The 23,975-nt window shown below is 45.4% G+C and overlaps 1 protein-coding gene across 1 annotated transcript in view; it reads right to left on the bottom strand.

The window, feature by feature from the left end:
* Nucleotides 1-23,857, bottom strand: part of PISD (phosphatidylserine decarboxylase) — a 45,555-nt gene extending 21,698 nt beyond the window's left edge. Inside the window, exons 1-3 of the mRNA XM_075898031.1 lie at nt 23,713-23,857; nt 18,546-18,643; nt 4,688-4,863 (exon numbers count right to left, since the gene is read on the bottom strand). Of these exons, the coding sequence (XP_075754146.1) occupies nt 4,688-4,863; nt 18,546-18,643; nt 23,713-23,762 (324 nt within the window). The 5' untranslated portion in view covers nt 23,763-23,857. The remainder of the gene's footprint in view (nt 1-4,687; nt 4,864-18,545; nt 18,644-23,712) is intronic.
* Between the last annotated feature and the right edge of the window lie 118 nt (nt 23,858-23,975).

The following is a 23,975-nucleotide window of genomic DNA, read 5'->3' as shown; positions in this document are numbered from 1 at the left end:
GATTTGCGCTTACTGCCTCAAATTCCTTTTTCCACCTATATGATAAATCTCTACCTATTTCATTCATACTCTCTGCATTGCCTCATCTAATTAAATGAAAGCTAATCCCCTTTAGTAATCACAGCAAAAGACATGCTAACTAGTGAGTGAATTGGTTCCCTGCCCTTCTGTCATAAATGGTGGCAATGCATGAAAAATGTAAGGCTCAAATTAAGTTAAATATTGTTTCAGTCCTTCCTCTCCCTCACAAAGATGTTATAAACAAATATAAATAGGAACACTGTGATGATTTTAAAAAAGTCATTGAAAAATAGCATATTAACTTTCCTGCAGTGACGTCTTCAAGAGACCAGCACGGCACTAATGCATGAGAACCAGTTACTGAGAATGACTGTCCTAGCTTCAACGATGTGCAACATCATTGGTGAGAAAACAAACGAGATATGCAAAATTTCAACTTTGAAAAAACTACCTATGGCATACAGGTCTTTCAATCAAGACTGATTTAGTGTCTGGAAGAAAGATAATCACAAGACGACGACAAACTTTTGAAAACAATATTTAAGCATTTGTGTTCAGAGGCAAATGTTAATCAGACATCCTTCATGAACATTTTCAAGACATACATGAGAGGCAGAGGGAAGAGAATGCTTCTAACCAGTTTCATTTTTTGATATTCCAACTCTACTTTTTTGTTGATCAAAACAAATCAATATTGACATATTATATTACATGACATGACATTATATGCTAAAAGAGTTCAAGTAGACATAATCATTGAGGCACAAATTATAGCTTATTTTTTTGCAGAACAGAATTTAGCACCAAACTATTTTAGGAGAGACCACATCTACCTGTATGTTTTCACAGAATCTAGCACTTGTAATAAGCATCTGGTCAGATCACCACCCAAAACACTTCCCTTCCATATCAGCATCTCGCCAGTTACCACCTAAAACACACATCACTTCAAGGAGAAGATTTCCATATGAGAATTAAAACAACTAAATTTAGAAATCAAAATGTGTCATTCTAGCAAACATTAATAATTTTAGGAAGGTATTTATTTTCTTACGTTGATCAATGGATTCACCTTGTACACAGCAAAAAAAAAAAAAAAAAAAAGTAATGTTAAGTTATCAAGTGAGTCTTCCACAGTGGAAACCTATATATCGAAGGAAGATAAAAATAATTGTATTTGAAGTAAAAATGATAGTAATACTTGAAATTAGATAACTGCTTCAATATACTTTTATTATTAGAATTTTATGTCAGCACATACTGGTGACACAGATATGAAGTGTTTAGCATTAAGTTACATACTTAGTCTCCTGTATGTTTAAATGCTTTTTGGACCTGACTATAAATATACATTTACGCTGTTGTCTTTGTGAGAAAAATCACCGTGTCGCTAGCTTTTGTGCCAAAATTACTGATTTATTTTTTAACTGAAAAAATATAGATCTAATATTTTTAAAAGGAGTTTTATTTTTCATGGTGCCAGCCCATGGACCATACTACAAACAGGAACTATTTTTAGATACTTGGAAGGGGCAAACGTTACGGTTATGGGGGCCAAATATGTACATAGAGATTAGGTTTTACCTCTATACTAGCTGGGCCTGAATATATTACTTCACTTAGCTGTCATTCCCGCAGAAGAGAATCTCCTTCTACATGGAACTATCAAAGAATACAACATAGGACACTTTGACTTAGGTCTCTTCAAACACACAACCCAGGACCTGTGGAATCAATACTGTTCAGAAGTGAAGAGTATGCACAACAGCTTCTTTCCCCAGTCCAGTACTACAGAACTTCAGATGACTTTCTCATTCATGCTTTTTCTATAAGCTGTGCATATGCCCTTTCCCTGGCTTTATAAACAAAGAGATACCCCTCTCCTCCCTTTCAAAGTTAGCTTCCAAAGATATCAAACATGCACAGAAGGGCAATAATGCAAAACCACAAGGCACAATATAGCTATTATTTTCTTTAAACCCCCCACTGATTGTAACACTCTCTTTGAAGCCTGAAAATGTTTCTCTCTCTAGATTTTTCCCATTTGGCAGTCTTCTTCTCCCCACTCCATGAAAACATACAATGAAGCATCAGCGAAAAAAGTAGGTATCTGAAAGGGAGTGGGAAAACTTGTGCTTGCTCTCTGTGCGTGCATGTACCTACTCACCTGGAATCCTGCTTACATGTCAAACTCTTTATGCGATTCCTCCCCTACACAAATAAATCCTTTAGTACTAGTCTTATCTAAAGCTAAATCTATGTTTGAAGGTCAGAACTTAACAGCAACCCCCCAAACCCCAGGCCCATGTATTAACACAATGGAAGAAAAACAGCTCAGGTATGGAATTGTTCCAATTTCACATTTCCAGTGGGTTCTCAACAATATGTTTTTTAAATCTATGAAAAACAGTTCAAACAGTGTCCTTTTACATACAACTACCCCACAGAAACGTACAAGTCTCATTTATGGTATGTAAAGCCACAAAATCTTTTACTAGTCCTATTCTAAATAAACTCAAGCAGGTTGGAAAGGAAAGCATGGAGGACAGAACTGCAGATAAATTCCTCACAAACTGTTACAATCCAAAGTGTTAACATCTGGATTCTTTGGATCAAATCTAACTTGGGTCCCAGGTAAAAGTCAGTGTAAAGATTCCAGTCTAGTCTCTAAAGTACATATGCCCAAAACAGAAAACCACCACACCAACTGACTAAGCACTCAGAAAAGACGAGGAAAAGATGGATGATACAGGTTAGACTGATGCAGAGGAGTATGTCAGACACTGGTATCAATTCCTCATTTTCAGAAACGGCATATGTTTTGCAACAAAACAAACCTAATACAGGTATTCTAAACAGGTCAGCGTGGAACTGTATAATGCTTTTAACATTCTGTACATGATATGCCAGCTATATAGGTTTGTGTAATTTTTCTCAGATTTTTGCTACAAATGGATCATTTAGGTTACTACAGAACATGTCCATGCACCTGATATTAATACTTCAGTCCCACAACAACGTATAAAGCAGTGGTCCCCAACGCGGTGCCCACGGGCGCCATGGCGCCCGCCGGGGCATTTGTGTGCGCCCACTGACAACCTGGGGCGGCCCTGCCCGCGGCGTGCGGCGCACTGGAGGCGCCGGCTCCAGGCGCGTGACACGCACCGGCGCTTGGTGCGCAGCGCTCGGGCGGCCTCAGCCCCGGGGCACATGCGGGCGCAAGGCACAAGGCGCTTGGGCGGCCCCGGCCCTGGGGAACATCCCCGCCCCTGGCATGCCCCAGGACATGCGGCCCTGCCCCCGGGCGCCCAGCGCGTGAGTGGCCCCGCCCCTAGGCGCCCGGGAGCCTCTAAAGGTTGGGGACCACTGGTATAAAAACACCATGATAATCCTGAAGAGTAGAGAAGGAACCACCTGTGTGGATGATCTAGAATCACTAGAGATTAAAAGATATTGTTCTGTGGGAAAGAGTTCTCAGCAGGTGTTCACAAGAAATTTAGATAAGATTTCATATTCATTCTGAATAGTAATCATGTTTGCATTGTCATGGTACATTCCATATGCAAGGATCCTAAAGCTTTTCACAAATATTAATTCAACCTCAACTTTCTAATGAGGGAAACAAGAATTACCCATACATTCAAAGAGGAAGAAATGAACAGAGAGATGATGTAACTTGACAAAGATCATACTTCAAGTCAGTGGCAGAACTGAGAATACAACCATACCTAGGTTTAGGAGTTAGAGTAGTATTCCTCACAGTGGGCCAAGGGCCCGTTTTGGAAAAGCCATTAGCAAGTAAACAAAGTGGCGCAGGATAGCAAACTCATCACAGTATGTTTTTCAATGCTCATATATGCAACCACAGAATGCTACTACTACAACATATAGAATAGTGATAGAAATGTAGCCGTGTTAGTCTGGTGTAGCTGGAACAAAAAACAGGACTATATAGCACTTTAAAGACTAACAAGATGGCTTATTAGGTGATGAGCTTTCGTGGGCCAGACCCACTTTGGCCCACGAAAGCTCATCACCTAATAAACCATCTTGTTAGTCTTTAAAGTGCTACATAGTCCTGTTTTTTGTTCCTACTACAAGATATGTAACTGACTATTTCCTGCTTTAATACAAAAATAGCCAGGGATGGCTTTGGGCAGCTTTTATGCTGGATTCCAATTCGATACACAAGAGTTAGGAAATTTTGAAAGCACATTAAATCTTCAGATATGCTACCAACTTATGATCATTGTAAGATTGACTGTTCAAAGGCTGAAGCATGAGAACATCTCTTCTACTTAGTACAAAAATTGAAGAATGGAAGTTCCTCCAGAATTACTGCAAACCCCACACCTTATGCTCTTCTATGCCCATCAATCATCTCTTAATTTTATCCCTAATGCACAATTTAAAAAAGAAACTGACAAACTGCATCCTTTACAGCCACTGGTGCAGGAAATATGTTGACTGTAGTTAAGAGACACCTGCAGTTTATAACATGTCATTACATCGGGTTTACAGGCAGGAGTGAGAGATAAAGAAAAGCCCTTTATGTATTCTGTCAATTCTGGCAACAGAACACAATCCGATTTCTTCCTTGTTGAAAGGGAGCGGAAAAGTGTAGCGAAACGTGGAGTGTGGTACAAGCCCATCACAAAGATCTTACCTCCCATTCACTTGCAATCTTGATTGGTGCCTCAATGCCCATTTTCTCCAGCTGCTCCACCCTGTACTTCTCATATTGTGTGTATCCCACATATCCCCCGCCTGTAGCCACCAGAAAGTAGAAAGGGCGCAGTCGGAACGTTCGCACTACTGGTGCAGCATGAAGCTTTCTCCTGTCTAACAAAAAAAGGAAGCAGATCTGTAGCAAACGGGACAGTTACAGAGTCAAGACCAAGTTACAGAGGGGAAGGTCAGATCAGATGCCGACAGTGTTACTGGGTATGCATGCAGCCATGTCCCACTGACACACCAGGCCATGTTAGTGAGGATGCACATTCACAAAGATGGGTCATTGCTGATCTGTGCCACCAGCAGCCACTTCCTGAAAGGATGCTTGTGATTTAAAGCACTGATGATCCCCAACCCCCAGATCAGAAGTGACACTCTGTAACATATGAAAACCTTCTCTCACGGATTTTTTGGCTAGGGCCTGATGCAAACAGTGCCCATTACTGATGCTTGAGGAAAAGAGCTGGCAGATGAAGGAATAGAAGTTCGACACCAGGTAGATCCAAGCATGAGGGTTTATTACACACAGCCCTGGCGGAGTGTCACTTAGTTTGTCAGGCTCAGTGAGGCTGCCAAACAATGGCTTACTATAGATTATATAGGGTGCCAATGGGCAGAGAGAAGTGATGGGGTGGGAGTTCCTGATCCCCTGGACAGGTTCTAGCAGCAAGACAAAATTAGCTCAATAAGCCGACAGACTAAGGTTTACATGTATGCTAATAAACAGGTGTTCTGACTTGTGTGTCATTTTGCAGCAAGCAGATTAAATCCTGATTTCAGGTTTATAAAAATGATGAGTGGCATCTCTTAAATAGATTTGCTTGCAGATACATCCCTTTGTGGTCTTAAAACAAAGAGAAAAGTAAACAATACACAGCACTGGCAATTTGTATATCGATCACACCCCTTTCGACTGGACTGGCATCTGTGAGGGACAGATATTTTTACTCAAGTTGGCATGTTGCCTGTCTCCCCTCCCTGAATGCTGGCTGGTATTTGGGGAGGATACACTGCTATCTCCTCCTGAACTTGTAAGGAAGACTTTTGAGGCCACTCTCAAAGAGTTATGTGTCTATAGTTCACAGTAAGGCCCCAACTACAGCCCTGCACCTGCGGTTATGCTGTCTCAACTTGTTTCATATCTAGTTGTACAAACAAGGCCTGTCTTTGCTTATCTCTGTTACACTTTTAGCCATGTTTTGTTCATTGTTAGCTAGACCTCAGGTTCAGACCAGGCCCATCCAGTTTGGGCATATGTGAACGATTTTTAACAGAAACTGTGGTCAAGATCTTACATACATATTATTGGGATTTTGGCCTTTCAGTAGCATTTCCAGTACAAATCCAAGACATACAAGTTAGATGAAGCCTGATGCTGGCATTATACTGACCAGGTCCACCCTGGGCAGGTTAAGGGGGTAACTGCCCCAGGGACTGGCATTTCAAAATGACCCGGAGCTCCTGGCCACTACCACTGCCCCTTTGAATTGCCCCCAGAGCACCACAGTGTCCTGCCAGGCACTCTATGTGGCTTTGAGGGCTGGAGGGGGGCCCAGCACCATGCTTTGTGTAGTGCTAAGGACTGACTGCCATAGGCCTTGCCCCTTCCACCCAAGACCCCGCCCCTTCAGAAGGCATGAAGTAGGGCCCACCCATACTTGAAATATCCAGAGGCGTGTAGGAGTTTGGATAGTTTATTGTCCTTTTTCCTCTGAAGGGAGGTGAAGTGAGCATTGTAGGTGGCTTGCTGTAAAGTCCAGCCAAGAGGAAGTATATGTGGAAGCTTAGTTTTTTTATGAGTGTCTCTAATGTTGAGAGCTCCTCCTTGATTTTCTTTTGTTTGTTGCACAGTAAGCTGATTAACTGGTTCCTCAGTTTCTCTGAGAGAGTGTGGCATAATCTCTGGCTGTAGACTGTAGGGTATGTAGATTGGAGTGGGTTCTTCACCTTCAGTCCATTAGGTATGATGTTCATCTGTTTGTACTTGGACACTGGACTATAACCAGAGCTGGTTTAACTCTTCTGTGAGCCCAGAGCTACTAAATTTTGTGGGGCCTCCTAAACTCTAGGATGGGGCCAAAAATGAGGGGCTCTGTGCAGGAGAAGGTTGTGGATAGAGGCTGTGACGTAGTGGGGGTACTTGCTGGGCTGTGGTGACCTCTTCTGTCTGGAGCAAGACCCAGCAGGGAAAACCTTATTATGCAAAGGTGACTCCATACCGGTTGAACCAACCCCCCATGGGGAGAAACAAAGGGAGGTGGAATGCTGCCCTGGCTGGGGCAGGGCTTGGAGAGGTGGAGTTAGTTCCTGGCTGGAAAGCAGGGAAGAAGGAACTGGGGAGGGGGCTGGGATCGCCCCATCTCAACGGGGCACTGAGGCCTCTTAGCCCCAGTTCCTGTAAGCAGATTACATCTGTGCTATGCTGTATCGTGGAGAAGCAATAAACCATAGAATCATAGAATCATAGAATCATAGGACTGGAAGGGACCTCGAGAGGTCATCGAGTCCAGCCCCCCGCCCTCAAGGCAGGATCAAGCTCCGTCTACACCATCCCTGACAGATGTCTATCTAACCTGTTCTTAAATATCTCCAGAGAGGGAGATTCCACCACCTCCCTTGGCAATTTATTCCAATATTTGACCACCCTGACAGTTAGGAATTTTTTCCTAATGTCCAATCTAAACCTCCCCTGCTGCACTTTAAGCCCATTACTCCTTGTCCTGTCCTCAGAAACCAAGAGGAACAAATTTTCTCCTTCCTCCTTGTGACACCCTTTTAGATATTTGAAAGCCGCTATCATGTCCCCCCTTAATCTTCTTTTTTCCAAACTAAACAAGCCCAGTTCATGAAGCCTGGCTTCATAGGTCATGTTCTCTAAACCTTTAATCATTCTTGTCGCTCTTCTCTGTACCCTTTCCAATTTCTCCACATCTTTCTTGAAATGTGGCGCCCAGAACTGGACACAGTACTCCAGCTGAGGCCTAACTAGTGCAGAGTAGAGCGGCAGAATGACTTCACGAGTTTTGCTTACAACACACCTGTTGATACAACCTAGAATCATATTTGCTTTTTTTGCAACAGCATCACACTGTTGACTCATATTCAACTTGTGGTCCACTATGACCCCTAGATCCCTTTCCGCCATGCTCCTTCCTAGACAGTCGCTTCCCATCTTGTATGTATGGAACTGATTGTTCCTTCCTAAGTGGAGCACTTTGCATTTCTCTTTATTAAACCTCATCCTGTTTACCTCCGACCATTTCTCTAACTTGCTAAGGTCATTCTGAATTATGTCCCTATCCTCCAAAGAAGTCGCAACCCCACCCAGTTTGGTATCATCTGCAAACTTAATAAGCGTACTGTCTATCCCAATATCTACATCATTGATTCCACTGGCTGGTGGAGTCTGTTTGTGCCATTTCGGGGTGCAGAAGACGGGGGACCCCCAACGCGCCGTCACAGAGGCAAGAAGGTGCGGGAGTGGGTGTGGACTCTGGAATGAGGCTAGAGGTGAGGCATTTGGAGTACAAGGGGCTCTATGCTGTGGTCAAGGGATCGGGAGGATGGGTGGAGACTCACAGCAGGAGACTGGGGTGGGGATGTGGTGTCTGGGCAGGAGTTTGGGTGTAAGAGGGAGCTCAGGTTGGGGAGTAAGGTTGGAGAAGGTTTTAGGGTTTGGGAAGGGGCTGGGCTGCCTGGGCTGGGAGGGCGGTAGAATACCCCTTTCTTAATCTGGCCCTGACTATAACCTATGGACTCATTCTGTAAAAACGCCTTGCAACTACTGTACAAAACTCGACATCTCTCCTATGAATCAGAACTCAGAACTGTATAAGTGTCTCTATGCATTCTGATCTCTTGCAACCAATACTCTCATTTCTTTTTAAATAAATATTAGATTGATTAATAAAATTGGATGTATGCATGTTTTTCGGGGTGAGATCTCAAATATTCATTGACCTGGGTCATATGTCTGATCCTTTAGGATTGGTAGAACTTTACTTGGCTTGGGTGTCTAGATCGATGCCAAAGACTGGGCTTCTTTAAGGGACCTGTGTGGTTGAATTCTGGGTAACCAGAACAGTATTACAGAAGTTGTTTCATGCTAGCCTGGTGAATCTCAGTATTGTAATAACCACCAGAGCCCAATCCTACTCCCACCGAAGTCAACAAACAGCCCTGGGTGGGCCCCACAGTTTAGGTCTCACCTACACATTAATATGTTATTTCAGAAACGGAGCATGCTGAATCATTAGGCATCTGAAAAGCACCAAATCCCTTTTTAGCAATGTGGCAAGATAATGGTTGGATGGTTTATCAATATCTGTGAAGTTTTAATGAGCAAAACACAACTAACCTAGTATCTATCATTTTTAGTGCCCAGATGCTCCACTAACATCCAATGCTTATCGTGTTTCTTTGCCCAGTATAAATGGTACCATCTATAAAGTTTTTGCCTTATTGAAATCTTGTTTACTTTAGTTAATTTCATTTTTATGCATGCAGTCTTAAATCTAAAAACATGTTGTCTGATCAACGTGCCTTAAAATTTGTCTCTGTATATAATTAAGGCTACAACTTTGTCATGGAGGTTGTGGAAATCATGGAATCCATGACTTCCGAAGAACTCTATGACTTCAGTCTACCGAAGCAGGGAGTAGCCAGATTCCTCTGCCGCTTGCCAGCAGGGAGGGGTACCCCAACTGCTCCTGATGGTGAGAGGGTATCCTGCTGCTCTCTGCCGGCACAGATGGCACGGGGTCCTAGCCACCATAAGCAGCCAGACCCTGCAGTTCCCAGAGTTGGGCAGTGGGGCACCCTGGAGCTCCAAACCCCCACTAGTGGTATGGGGACCCAGGGTACCAAGCTGGGCCCCCAGTTACTCAGCAGCTCCCCCATTTTGTCAGATATTTTTAGTAAAAGTCAGGAACAGGTCACAGGCTTCCATGAGTTTTTTCTTTATTGCCCATGATCTTTCTGTGATTTTTACTAAAAATATCCATGGCAGAATCGTAGCCCCATATAATGTACTTAAGTGAAAATAAAATAAATCTTAATTTTGGATACTCTTGGAAAAAATAAGGAATGTTGCATTAAAACTACAAAGTTCTAGGAAGAAAGTTTACATCACGAGGAAGACATTCAGTAAAAGACGGGGACAATTTAGAATTGTTGTTAGTTTTTTTGGGGGAGGAATTTAATGTAATTATCTCCTTAAATTTATAAAAATATATATAGCCATTCAACCTACACTCAGAGCACCTGCCTTAGTAAATATACAGGCAGTCCCCGGGTTACGTACAAGATAGGGACTGTAGGTTTGTTCTTAAGTTGAATTTGTATGTAAGTCGGAACTGGCTCCAGATTCAGCTGCTGCCACTGAAACTGAGCAGGGGCTGACTACAGGAAGCCGGAGGCAGAGTTGCTCTGCCCCCAGCTTCCTGGAATCAGCCTGATCAGTTTCAACAACTGCTGAATCTGGAGCCTGGGACAGAACAGCTGGGGCGCTGCCCGGTAGGTTCCCACAGGACCAACCCGGCAGCACCCCAGCTGCTCTACCCAAGGCATCCCGCAACAAAAGCCTGGTCTGCTGGGGGGGGGGGGGGGGGGCGCACTAGCTGTGTCCTCTCCCCCCCCCAGCAGACCAGGGAGACCCGAGCAAAGCCGCACAGGCGGAGGGACCCCGCTGCCCGTGCGGCTTTGCTCCTGTCTCCCTGGGGTGTTGGGGGGAGTCCCCCCCAGCGCAACAGGGAGACCCGAGCAAAGCTGCACAGGCGGAGGGACCCCGCTGCCCGTGCGGCTTTGCTCCTGTCTCCCTGGGGTGTTGGGGGGAGTCCCCCCCAGCGCACCAGGGAGACCCGAGCAAAGCCGCACAGGCGGAGGGACCCCGCCACCTGTGTGGCTTTCATCCTGTCTCCCTGATCTGCTGGGGGGGTCCAGCAAAGCCGCTGGACCCCCTCAGCAGACCAGGGGGACAGGAGCAAAGCCGCCCAGGCAGCGGGGGTCCCGCCGCCTGGGCAGCTTTGCTCCCGGGCAAACGAGCAAAGCCGCCCAGGCGGCGGCTTTGCTCGGGTCTCCCTGGTCTGCTGGGGGGGGTCCAGCGGCTTTGCTGGACCCCCCTAGCAGACCAGGGAGACCGGGAGAAGCTTTTCTCGCCCCGGAGTACACGGGTGGCGGCGACCCGCCGCCTGTGAGCTCCGGGGCGAGAAAAGCCCCGTTCGTAAGTGCGGATCCGACATAAGTCGGATCCGCGTAAGTCGGGGACTTCCTGTATATGACTGGCCCATACACAAAAGGATATCCATCAAAGCCCTGTGATACTCAGCTGCCCACCATCCCTAAAACCAAAGTGGAAAAAAAGACAGGCTTTGCAGTGTGCCCACAAGTTAACAAATCTAGGCTCTGGTGGAATAAAAGAATAGCAAGTTTCAAAGTCCAAGCAACTGCCAAACAAGAGCTCCCTCCTATGTATCTTCAGTAAAGACTCTTGAGCCAGAGTCTCTTGATTTCAGCTGTGACAGTATGATTTTGAGAAGAAATTCTCTCAAGTAACCAGATTCCAAACCATTCAGAGCTTCATAGGTAAAAAATTAATACCTGGAATTCCAGTTGCTCAAGACTGACTGGAAAGTTTTATCTTCATAACACTCCCCAGCATGAATACTACAATACTTCTAATTTAGGGAATGTGAGATCCAATCTTTGGAATGGCAGCACAACAGACTATGCCTAAATTTAGGGTATGTTATTTTTTCAGGATGATCCTCCATCTCCGCATAAAGAACTAAATATAAAGAATTAAAGAACTAAAGGAGTTTTCAAACTCCTAAGTGACACATTTTTACAATCTTGTCACCTATTCTGGCAATGGTGCCATGTTCAGTGCTGCTGAGTTGAACGGAACATCCTGTTCCCTAAAAATAACAAGAGTGACTGGAGCCCAGCAGTCAGCTGAGCAAGGAACTAAGGAAAGCTTTTGTCTAGGCACATCTGAAGAAGAAGAAACAGCATATCAATTAGTTCAGAACTTCAGGGTAATGTCACAACTCCATATAGAAAAGATCAAACATATAAGTTACTTCAGTTCTCTTCTAGACTCCTAATCAGGGGCAGCCCACCAGGATAAGTGGAATTTTCCTACTCTGGATACAGATTAGGACATAAGACCCTGCTGCAACACTCCCTCCTCTATCACTATCAGCAAGAAATCATTTGTACTGAATAGTAATGGACTGGGGTTATTAAAATCCCAAACACTGAAACTTAACTGAACAAAAAAATTATAGCTGTGTAAATACTACTAGGTTATTATGGATTAATTTAAAAGAATCCACACCATTCTGAAATGTATACACATCCTTTAACAAAGGTTACCCTCTGGGGGAGATCCAGAGGAGGAGGACGGGAGAACCAGCCACCGGAAGCAGGGCTGGACGGGAGCAGTGGGGCTGGCCAGGGGAGATCGGGAGGAGAAGCGGGGGAGAATCGGCTGGCTGGGAGGGGGTCGGGAGAGTGGGCCTAGTCAGGGGGGTCGTCAGGGGCAGCGGGGCTGGCTGGGGGAGATCGGTGGGGACAGGGGCAGCAGGAATGGACTGGGGAGATCGGGAGGAGAAGTGGGAGGAGGAGGGGAGAGCGAATCGGCCGGCGGGAAGCGGGACTGACCCGGGCACACGAGTGAGTCCGGCCCCGGGGATTCCATTTTGCCCCACCCCCATACCCTCTCTTGAGTACTTGCGAAGTGTCTGGCCGGTAGACAACACTCATGCAGCGTGAGCACATCTACCAGCCAGGCAGTTCGCAGCTACGGACTAATACACCTAATAATAATAAAACTTACCTAATTAGAAAATACCAGACATTTTATATGTTCGGTATTTTCTCAATTTGTTTCCCAGACAGAACCCTCAAATACTGGTGTGTCCGGTACAAAACCAGACACCTGGCAACCCTACCCCTCCTTGCACCCTCCCTCCTAGCCAGATACCAATCTGCTCCTGCTCCCGCCTTGTGGAGTGCCCATGCAGTGCCGGGTCCGCCAAGCCCTGCCAGCAGGGTGAGACGCTGAAAATTTATTCATCTTTAATTCTTTTTTTATATGTGTTTATATTTTTGGGCGGGGCAAAAAACAGTACTGAAAAAAAACAGGTTTCAACTAAAGTAAAAAGTTTGGGAAACCCTGATCTAGCCAGCTTTCTATCCATCTTACAGTCCATTTATCCAATCCATATTCTCTTAACTTGCTGGCAAGAATATTGTGGGTGACTGTATCAAAAGCTTTTCTAAAGCTGGCACTGGGGGCTTTGGGAATACCAGAAACAATTTATTTGAATATTCATCATTTACTTAATAAATATGCAAATATGCAAATGAATGCAACCAGTTCTCCAAAAGCTCGTGAATGGATTTACTGGTCCCCGTGTCAAAAAGTTTGGGAACCCCCTGCCCTAGAGGAGAAGAGGTTGATCTAGAAAAGAGGACCTGCAATGGCAGTTTGTAGAATGTTAAAACTAAATTTCTTTAAGATACTGTTTCAGAGGTACCAGCCAAGTTAAAGATGTGTGTGCGGTCCAGGGATGGGCAGTAGTGGCCCATGAGCCAGATGCAGATTGCCAGGGTTAGCCCCAGAGGGCCGCTGGTGCTTTATCTAACTGCATGTCCACAGGTAAAGCCAGTTGCAGATCCCATTAGCCATGGATAGCCATGCCTGGCCAATGGGAGCTGCAAGGAATGGCACGGACCAGGACTCCCCTTCCCACAGCTCCCATTGGCAAGGAACGGCAATCTGCAGCCAGTGGGAGCTGGAAGCAGCTATACAAATGTATGTGAAGGTAAATAAAGCACAAGCCACTTATTTCCTAAGTTTGGCATTGACTAAAAGAGGAGAAATTCTGGAGAATTGTGGCAGAGAGGATTTGTGTATGCAGACCAATTGTTAGAGGGCGCTGGAATGCAGTAGTGGGTTACAAATAGCAAGCTGTGCGATATTTATTACCAAATGATCCTTTGATAATCTTCCTAGGGCTTCCTTGTGGCCCTTGTTATGCACAAAGAAAAGAATTGATCTTTCTCCAGCTCGTAACTGCTAAATTACTGATAACCTTCCACTGGGACAAAAATAAAGTGTCCAAAACTATAGGAATGGTTCCAAACTATATGGCAGGGATTATGGAAAAATAAGGCAGTAATTACATACCCAACAAAGTAGAGAGAAGTCAAAGAGATACTTAGATAACTGATTTCTATTTATTCAATCCTTGGATAAAGGCAATAAACCAAAAAAAGTACAGGTTGAAACTCTGTAAACCAGGATTCTCTGGTCTGGCAACATCCGTGGTCTGGGAAGACTACAGATGTCCCAGGACCAGAGAGTCCTGGTGGAGTGCCAGAGTGTGGGAGCCCTGTGGCTGCTGGACGTGCCCCACTGGGGCCATTTGGCAGGGCTGGGAGCACGGCACACCCCAGTAGAGATGGGAGCATGGCAAGCTGGGCTGCCCTGCAGCACCCCCAAGGCAGGCTGGACTCCCTGTCTGCTGCAGCCCCGCATCCCTTAAAGCTGCAGGCTGTTCCCACCATGTGATTATCATTTTTGGGAGAGGAAGGTGCTTGCGGGACCCACCCCCCCAGGCCAATCTCTCAGCTCCTATTGGCTGGTTGTTTCCAGCCAATAGGAGTTAAGAAAATTGGACAGGGTCAATTCCTATTGGCTGGTTGTTTCTGGCCAATAGGAACTGAAAATTGGGCTGGGGGCAGGGATATCACACGAAGCTTCCCCCTCCCTCCAGAGCAGAGAGGTACCTGGAGCAGCCCTGTGCTTAAATCAGCAGCTGCTACATGCCTGAGGGTCCCAGAAGGGTGTCGATGGGTGGATCTGGTGGCTTGGGAGGCCAGATTTGGCCCATGAGAGGTAACTTGCCCACCCCTGGGTTAGATAAACAATGGGTCGGTATGGCCATTCTTATCTTTTTCAGTAAAACCAGCACACATACCAATATATGACATTGCCTTGTTTTCTCTGTAATAAGGTCACACCTTGTGAATAAGAGATTTGATTGTTATATTACATAGCATGTTTCTCAACACACATACACACCTTCCAGTTGTAAAGACTATCATTTTGTTTCTGATATCTGCATGACAAGGATTTATCAGACTTCCTAATCAAACAATGTAATATTTGTCCTCAAAGCGAGAGAGCCATATGCAGAGGGGAAGCAAAAAGGGCAGGCATCATTCTGTACATGCCACTGAATCTTAATAATTTCTCCAGCTTCATGGAAACTACTGCTGGAATTTACCTATACTCTGGAAAGACAATTTTCCCTCCCTGTCTTGAGTCCATTTATTTGCTATCACATGGCTAAAGTCTCACTTCAAGGTCACGATTTATGTCCTGTCTTGAGACAGATATAAAGTCTCAGAGAGGAAGCCATATTAGTCTACAATTGAAAAACAACAAGCATTCTCTGTGGTAGTTGAGATACTAATAAATGTATTAGGTCATTAGCTTTCGTGGGTAAAAACCCACTTCATTAAATGAGGGATGTATTTTTTTAAAGCAATATATACAAATCAAACAGGTTTCACTTGCTAATCTGCTGCTTTCTTCATATTATTCATGATATGTTAAGCCTCATGTCCTCACACTAAATCATCTACTTCACAGCATAAAACTCAGAACTATCCTCTATGAAGGGTTCACACTGATAAACCACTTCATTTTATCTGTCAGATTCACTTTCTATGATTATGCTCTATTACACAAAGCTCTCAAACTACATCCCTATAGACTCTTACATCTTCACAATTTCTGTCCAGCAAGAGCTACAAGATAGACAGATTTGGCTCAATGAGTGGGATACAGCCTTTTTGTCATAGTTATTCACAAGCAATCAGTTACCAAAGCAGGTCAAAACAAATCAATAAACCAGTCTACAGAAAGATGAGGATCATGTATAACCCAATCTCATTCCAAGCTTCTTACAAAATGTTGACTCAACTACTTGGACTGGTTCTAAAACAGGTATCAAAAGAATAGTGCTGAGCTTTTGTATTTGTGGAAACAGGACACTGCCAATACCAGCCCTTTAAAAATTTCTCAGAGTACACTAAATGGCCAAGTATTTGTAATTTAAAAGGCAATGTATTCTAGAGCGAACGTTTATACACTAGTAAGGTACTATGCAATAAGAAAGATTCAGACACTAGCTTATTCTTTGATTTGCATATCTTAATTTCCTTGTGCTTCAATCAACTCAGCTAGAAAAAGAGGTAAGCATGGAATATCTCGTTCCTATGGCTTTATGGTCAGTGCTTCATCCTGCTATGCAGATGAATGTTTGATGCCCAGTCTTCTACTCACCAAGATGAGAAGCACTGCAATGAACCACACAGGTCCCGAGAAAGAGAGGGAGAGCTTTGCATTACATAGCAGTATCCTCTCTGGAAGACTACAAAGCAACACCAATGCATTCCAGAAGTGATACTTGAGATTAATTTGAAACTGCATGTAATAAATTATGAATATATGTTGATCTGATTATTGTGAAGTCTACTGTATGGTTATAATGAGTTAATTCAATAACAATATTGTTAGGGGAGCATAGATCCTGAGATGCACTTCCCAGCAAACATTTAAGAGACAGTGCAAGAGCTGTTTACTTCGATGCTCCAGCTTGACCCCTTCCAGAGGTTTTGGGACAGTGAGTAAAAGCCTATGAGAAGACAGAACAAAGAACTTTGTCTGAATTTATAGAGGCAATCACTCAAGAACAAGGAAGAGCTACACTGAACTCAGTTTGCTGAGGTTCAAAGTCCAGGGTAAAATAAGCCTGTGGAGAACTCTAGCTAAGATGGACATGAGTATAGACTTTTTGTTGTTCTAAAATCCTCTTTCATGTGATAAGTATCAGAGGGGTAGCCGTGTTAGTCTGAATCTGCAAAAACGACGAGGAGTCCTGTGGCACCTTATAGACTAACTGAAGTGTAGGAGCATAAGCTTTCATGGGCAAAGACCCACTTCGTCAGATGCAGGTACTTTGTGATACTTTGTTCCTCCGGTTAAGGTTAAACAATACTTCTGTTTAAAAAGGCTGGATGGTCACTATCCTACACTGTTCACAAAGTTCCCAAGAAAAGAACTGCAGATACTGAATACAGTCAGGGCTGTGTGGTAAGCCGGGCTGATGCACAGAATTGTTCCCTAGGAACCAGTTTAAGATGGGGCAAATCACTAGATTCCACTCAGAGAGAGGTAAAAGCTAGAGAACCAAGACCTAAGTTCTCTAAGCACTCACAGGCCAAAGAGGGGTAAAAGGTGTAGCTAGCTCTGTAATGGTGGGCCTACAGACTTTCTGGGATGCCAGACAAGGTAGGAGAGGCAGCTTTGTACTTTTGGAAGGGGTAAGGCCTTGGGTGGAAGGGGCAAGGTGGGGGCAACCAGCCCTCAGTGCTGCCCAAATCACGCCGCATCCTCCCAGTCACACTAAGAGCTGACTGGAGTGTGCTGCACAGATCTCTGGCAGCAATTTAAAGGGCCCAGGCCTCTGGCCACTGCCACAGCAGTGGAAGCCTGGGCCCTTTTGAATCCCCAGAGCCTGAGAAAGTTGCTCCCTTTATCTCCCCCCGTTGGTGGGCCTGTCTATAAACATGACATTAGTCCTCAGGTGGAAAGCAAGGTGACAATGATGGAAAGCTCTGAGGATCATAGGGACTGAAGAGTGCCAAAAACAACTCAGAAGAATGAGTAGTCCTGGGACACTTTAGAGACGAACAAATATACACATATGGTATCATGAGCTTTCGAGGGCAAAACCCACTTCTTCAGATGAGCTTGAGTGGACAAATATGGAAAAAAGAAAAAACACATGCTGCCGTCAAGTAACTAAAATATCCTCAACTCCACCCCAATGAAAGTATTTCTACTTTCTGGGGAATCAGTTCCCTACATTGTTAAAAGTGAGATCAATTCCATTTTTCCTGTCTAGCAGAGGTAGAGCAGTGCTCTGGAGAAAGCTCTTTTGCAGCTGTGTTTGTTAGTCCCAGAATATTAGAACTGCCATCATTTCAATCTACTCCTCTGCAGGTCACGGCAGAGCAAGGGCAAGAGAAAAGAAGCTGTTTGCCATGATTGGGGAAGCTTACAATAGAGGCCCAGACAATTTGTATGAAACACGCTTGCTGTTTAAGTACATAATTCTCCTTCCCCATTATTAGGCAATGAGGCCAATCAAAGTTTTATCTATCTTCTGCATGGACAGTTTCTATAGTGAGATGTGGAGATTCATCACTTTTACAGGAGAAAATACACTAGAAACAAAGACACTGATTCCAAGAGCAATAGATACACATTATTTCTACTATGTCTATAACAATTTCATGCTTATGCAATGTAGCAGGTAAAAAGAGATTCGACTGCTACCAATGTGCATTCATTCAACATTTCTTCCTTTCACAGACTAATGTAATACTTTGCATTGCTATGGTATCCTCTACCCAAAGATTTCACAGAACTTAAAGAGTAAGCCTTATCAAAACTCCTATGGAAATGGGTAAATATTCTTATTTTATACATAGGAAAAATGGAAGCACACATGTGTTAAGTGACTTTTGCAAACTTATACAGTAAGTTCATGGGACAGCCAGAAACTGAATACAGTCTTGCTTTAATCACTAGGTCATTGTGCCCCTATAAGACCTATTTGTAATCACCTATCATCTCCATTTCCAACAGCTGTATTTGGAGAGAGCCCCTTCAACTGAAAGTACACAGAAGAAAAAGATCCCTCACATACCAGTGAAAAAGGCCCTGAAAGGTTGCTGTTTCCAGAGGACCAGCGTCTTCCTCAGAGATAGGTTCTTGTTCCAGGAGAAACTATAATCCATTAGCAAACTATATATAACACAAAAGAGACAGGTGTTTAAATATGAACATATTTTATCATATAACTGTACACAATTAAACAAACACATTTAGAAGCTATATATTCAGAAGCAGACCCATAAAAAGAAAATATATCAAAGATCATAACAAAATTCCTAATGAATCTCTTACCTCCTAGCCTACTCTAACCGTTTTTCACCATCTCTAGGAAATTATGTCAATTACTCTCACAAGATTTGGGTTAATTTAATGTTTAATCCAGTTTATCTTTTTTTCTAACAAAACATTATTCCAAGTTATGTTAGTATTATTAAAGAGATTCTGCCTTTAAGGAGGATATTGTGCATGGATCTCTGGTGCATCCTTCCCAAGACAATTTATTAATCATCACCTATGTATTTTGTTCTATTTCCAGCACGTCTGTGAGTTGGATTACAAATTGTTTCATACTATGTTTTTATTTGCAGTGCTGTTTAGAGCAAGATTTATTACAGTTAATATTTTTCAATATTTTGTTACAGTTGGTTTACTTTTTTAATTCTAATGTAATCTTCTGTTTTATATACAGGCAGTCCCCGGGTTACGTACAAGATAGGGACTGTAGGTTTGTTCTTAAGTTGAATCTGTATGTAAGTCGGAACTGGCATCCAGATTCAGCCGCTGCTGAAACTGACCAGCGGCTGACTACAGGAAGCCCGAGGCAGAGTTGCTCTGCCCCGGGCTTCCTGGAATCAGCCGCTGATCAGTTTCAACAGGCTGAATCTGGACGCCAGTTCTTACATACAGATTCAACTTAAGAACCTCAGGCATCCCCAAGTCAGCTGCTGCTGAAACTGATCAGCGGCTGATTCCAGGAAGCCTGAGGCAGAGCAACTCTGCCTCGGGCTTCCTGTAGTCAGCGCTGGTCAGTTTCAGCAGCGGCTTACTTGGGGACGCCTGGGGCAGAGCAGCTGGGGTGCTGCTGGGTTGCTCCAGTAGTGCCACTCCTCGGCGCTATTGGACCAACCGGCAGCGCCCCAGCTGCTCTACCACAGGTGTCCGGAGAAAAGCCTGGTCTGCTGGGGGGCGGGGGGTGCACTAGCTGTGCCCCCCCCAGCAGAGCAGGGAGACGCGGGCGGCGGACGAGACGCACCGCGGTCCCACTGCCCGGGTCCTCCGCGGCTTTGCTCTGCGTCTCCCTGGTCTGCTGGTCTCCAGCAGACCAGGGAGATGGGGAGCAAAGCCTCAGAGGACGCCAGCTGCGGGACAGCCGCGGTGCATCTGGGCTGTCCCGCTGCCCGCGTGCTCCGCGGCTTTGCTCAGCGTCTCCCTGGTCTGCTGGGGGGGACTCCCCCCCCCAGCATACCAGGTAGATGCGGAGCAGCTTTTCTCGCCCCAGAGGACACGGGCGGCGGGACCGCGGCTCATCTGGGCGTCCCGCCGCTCCCGTCCTCCAGGGCGAAAAAACCCCGTTCGTAACTGCGGATCCGACATAAGTCGGATCCGCGTAACTCGGGGACAGCCTGTACTGCCCTGGCCCAAACTTTCTATAGCCTGTTTGCAAAGTTCTCTCCTAAAAAAACAAAACAAACTGGTGAGAGAAGCTGAATGAATGCCCAGAAGCCCTTATTCTCTTCCTCATGCACACACTGGATACCCATAACTCCTTAATTAATTTGGATCATGCCAGGGATAGAACATGGGCCCTGGAGACTTTCCAACACCAAGGCAACAAGCATTAACTTTGATCTGGAGGGAATGTTTACAATGGAGAAAGGAGTTCAGTCACTATGGTCAAATCAAATGGCCTCTTGCCAACTCTGTTGGTAGATCTGTAGTGTGATCATTTGGCCCCCAAAACATTTAATCTCAAATAGGTCACAAACAGCTGTCAAATGGGAACGTCTTTGTTGATGACTAATTTGACAGAGGCTCAAATACAGAAGTTAGATGTGTTGCTTGCATTATAAGTCTTGGGAAACATCTTGTTCCTTTATTTTTAGAATCGTTCTACAGACTATCCAGGGCTGAGATTCTGTATCGTCCCTTGTCACCTTGGCATTTTTGAATCATGATGCCAAGTGGCTCTACCACTCTGAACATAGAGTGAAGCTCTTAACAAGCCAGGACAGTGAGAAGCTTCTTTTAAGAAGGATATTTAAAATTTACATTTTAAGCTATTCCATAACTGTGCATCTGAAAAGCAGACATCTGAGAGGGGGAGCAGGAGAAATATGCCCTTCAAAGTCTATAAATAAACATGTTCTTGAAGCTTTGTCACACCATATGCTGCCACTGGATGGGACTGTAGGTCCAAGTTATTAGAAAATGATAGCAGAATGTTCTAGTGCTAACAAGCCAAGCTTCATGAGGACAGAGCTCTTGCAGAAGTTAGCACAACCTACTGATCCAGAGACTGTGGGTGCCATGAGTGATGCCTCTTTGCAGCTCTCTCTCTGAGATCTTTGTGTTCTTTTGGCTTGATACCCACACTGAATTCAAAAGTGTCTTATTATGAAACAAGTCGTTGTCCCTACTAGAGACATTTAATTGTTGTTTCAGTATGTTCATGTCCCCAATAGAGGACTCATCAATTTTTGGCTTCAGGACCGAGTCCTACACATCGGCACACTTTACACCTAGAACTCTTCTTTATTGAAATTATCCAGAGACCCCAAAATAGGCTCTCTCTTGTTCTACTCTGACTGTGTGAAAATTGAGGTCATGTCTATTCCAGGTGCTACAGAAGCACAGCTATGAACCTGTAGCACTATGTACCAGAGCTACTCAACACGCAGCCCGTTTGTTTGTGGCCTGCGATGTGGTTGAGGTTTACGTGGGCCTCCACATGTGGCCAGCGGGTGGGATCTTTTGAACATGGCCTCCTCTGGGAACACGTCAATATAATGGTCATCTGTTGAGATGCATTTTAGTAGTTAAATTCCTGGACTGTCATTGCTCATTAAAAGTGCTGTCATATGGATGGAAATTGGGTAAATATTGCATTTTATTAATATCAGACTAACTGACTTAAATGGGGACTGCGTGTTGTGTAGTCTTGCCTTAATCTTTGTATTTATGCCCATCGGTGTGAAAGAAGCTATTTGCATATATTTGCATGTACATGCAACCACACCTAAGTTGCATCCCTCGGTATCTGCTGTAAGTATCATTGTGGCCCCTTGGGCTTCCAAAGTTGAGTAGCTCTGCTATAGACCATGTCTACACTACAGCTATTGTTGTTGGAACTGTGCTGTGATAGCTGCGCAGTTTAGACTACTATATCAATGGAAGATGGATTTCCATCAGTGCAATCAATCCACCTCTCCAAAAGGTGGTACTTAGGTCAACACAGCCATTCTTCCACCGACCTAATTGCATCCACCCTGAGCCTTAAGTCAACTTTAGTGCAGCACTTTGGGTGCCAAATTTTCACACAACTGAGCAACACATCTAAGTCAATCAAAAGTTAAACTATAGCTCTGGCCATAGTATAGACACTTTGATGTAAAATATTTTCCTTAAGTTGTCACAAAAACATTCTTTTACGAGTCCCAAAGACCACTTGTAGTTGGTAACTTTCAAAGTACAGATATAAGCACATATTGCTATATTCTATAACCTTCAACAATATAGTTATAAGCACTGGCCAAAATACTTACAACAGATTCAGACTCTAAAGACACCTTCTTACCATTGTGTGACCCAGAACAGTAAGGAAAAGTAGCCACCTGGCTCCTGCCCCTCCTGCTCAGTATCTGTGCCACCCCTCTGAAGCTAACTCTCTTACCCAGTTCTGGCTGTCGAAGGGTGTGGCTTTCAGCAAGTCTGGCCACTCTACGAGCCAGGCTGGCAACTGTTGGGGGCCACGGCAGACTCTTCACTTGCCCCAAGAGAGGGACCTGAGCAGTCCCGAGGCAGCTCCACAGGTCACTTGGAGCCCACCTACCTACCAGATCCCAACAGGAGGAAGTCACAGTGGACCGACCCTCCACCAGCCCATAAAAGCTGCTCCTGGCCATGTCCCCGCTCCCCTGCCTCTACACCTAGCCGAAGGCCAGTGGAGGATTGGCAACTCCAGGAAGACTCCACACAACTGCCAGTGTGGCTCTCTTCTACCATGCTCCAGGAGGGGAAGGTAAAGGGGGAGGGGGAGAGAGAGAGAGAGTGTGTGTGTACGTGTATGTATACACACCCCTCCGGGCCTTAGTCCGACCCCCAGTGTAGAGCCCTGCATATTCACAGATAATTTTTGCAGACTGTGGCTTGGACGCTTATACGCATTTTTCTTCCATATAATCGCCAACACCCCATGACAAGAACACTCCTGTGTCCCACCAATTACGAAAACACCTCAAGGCAGGGCAGTGCTGAAACTCTAAAGGTGCACATGCACCTCTTTCCCTATATCACAGTCAGGGAAAGGGGCTCTCTCACACTTTAGAGCAGTGTTTCCCAAATGGGGTTCCGTGGAAACCTGGGGTTCCACAAAGTGAAAACAAGGGTTCCATGAGACAATTCCATTACAGTAACATTTTATGATTAAATAAAATAATAACAACTAATATTATGTGATTTTTGTTTTTAAATATATGCAATTAAACTAAATGCTGGTCTCATGCCCTTATTTAGCATTTGTTTATTATTATCCTTATTTGTGGTCTCCCTTTTCAGCTTCATATATTAGACTGTTACTAGGGGTTCCGCAAAATTCTTTCGCATTTAAAAGGGATCCGTGGCCAAATAAAATTGGGCAGCACCGCTGTAGAGGGATACGGCTCTGCAGAGCGGCTCTGCCGAACCCCTTCAGCCTTCATAAAACATCACACGGGGAATGTGGCTGGAGCCCAGGTAAGGGCGATGGCCCCTGGCTGTGGGGGGAGGGGAGCCAGCCCCGGTGCCCTGGCTGAAGGGTGGGGGGGTCAGGCCCGGTGCCCTGGCTGTGGGGGGGGTCAGGCCCGGTGCTCTCAGCTGCCCGCGCTCGGGGGGGTCAGGCCCGGCCCAGGCACGCGCGCGGGGTGACGGTGACGGCGGGGGGGGGGGATGGAGCTCGGCCCCGCCCCCTCCTCAGAGCGGCCCCCCCGCCCCGCGCGCCGTACCTGCCGCTCCGCAGCGCAGCCCCGCACACCCGCCGCACGGACGCCGCCATCTTGCCGCGAAATGCCGCGCGCGAGCGGGGAGCGCGGGGCGGCCGCGTTGGCACCGCCCCCTGGTGGGCGGGCGAGGCGGCGCAGCCAGAGCCGCAAAGGGGCGGGGCCTGGGGGAGAGGGGCGGGGCCTGGGGAGAGGGGGCGGGGCCGCGAGGCGCTTGTGAACCTGCCGGGGGGCGTGGCCTTTTGCCCTCGCGCGTTCTAGGCCCCCCC

This window comes from Pelodiscus sinensis, chromosome 15, assembly GCF_049634645.1.
Source record: "Pelodiscus sinensis isolate JC-2024 chromosome 15, ASM4963464v1, whole genome shotgun sequence".
Classification (NCBI taxonomy): Eukaryota; Metazoa; Chordata; order Testudines; family Trionychidae; genus Pelodiscus; species Pelodiscus sinensis.
This window is presented reverse-complemented; position numbering and strand designations above follow the sequence as displayed.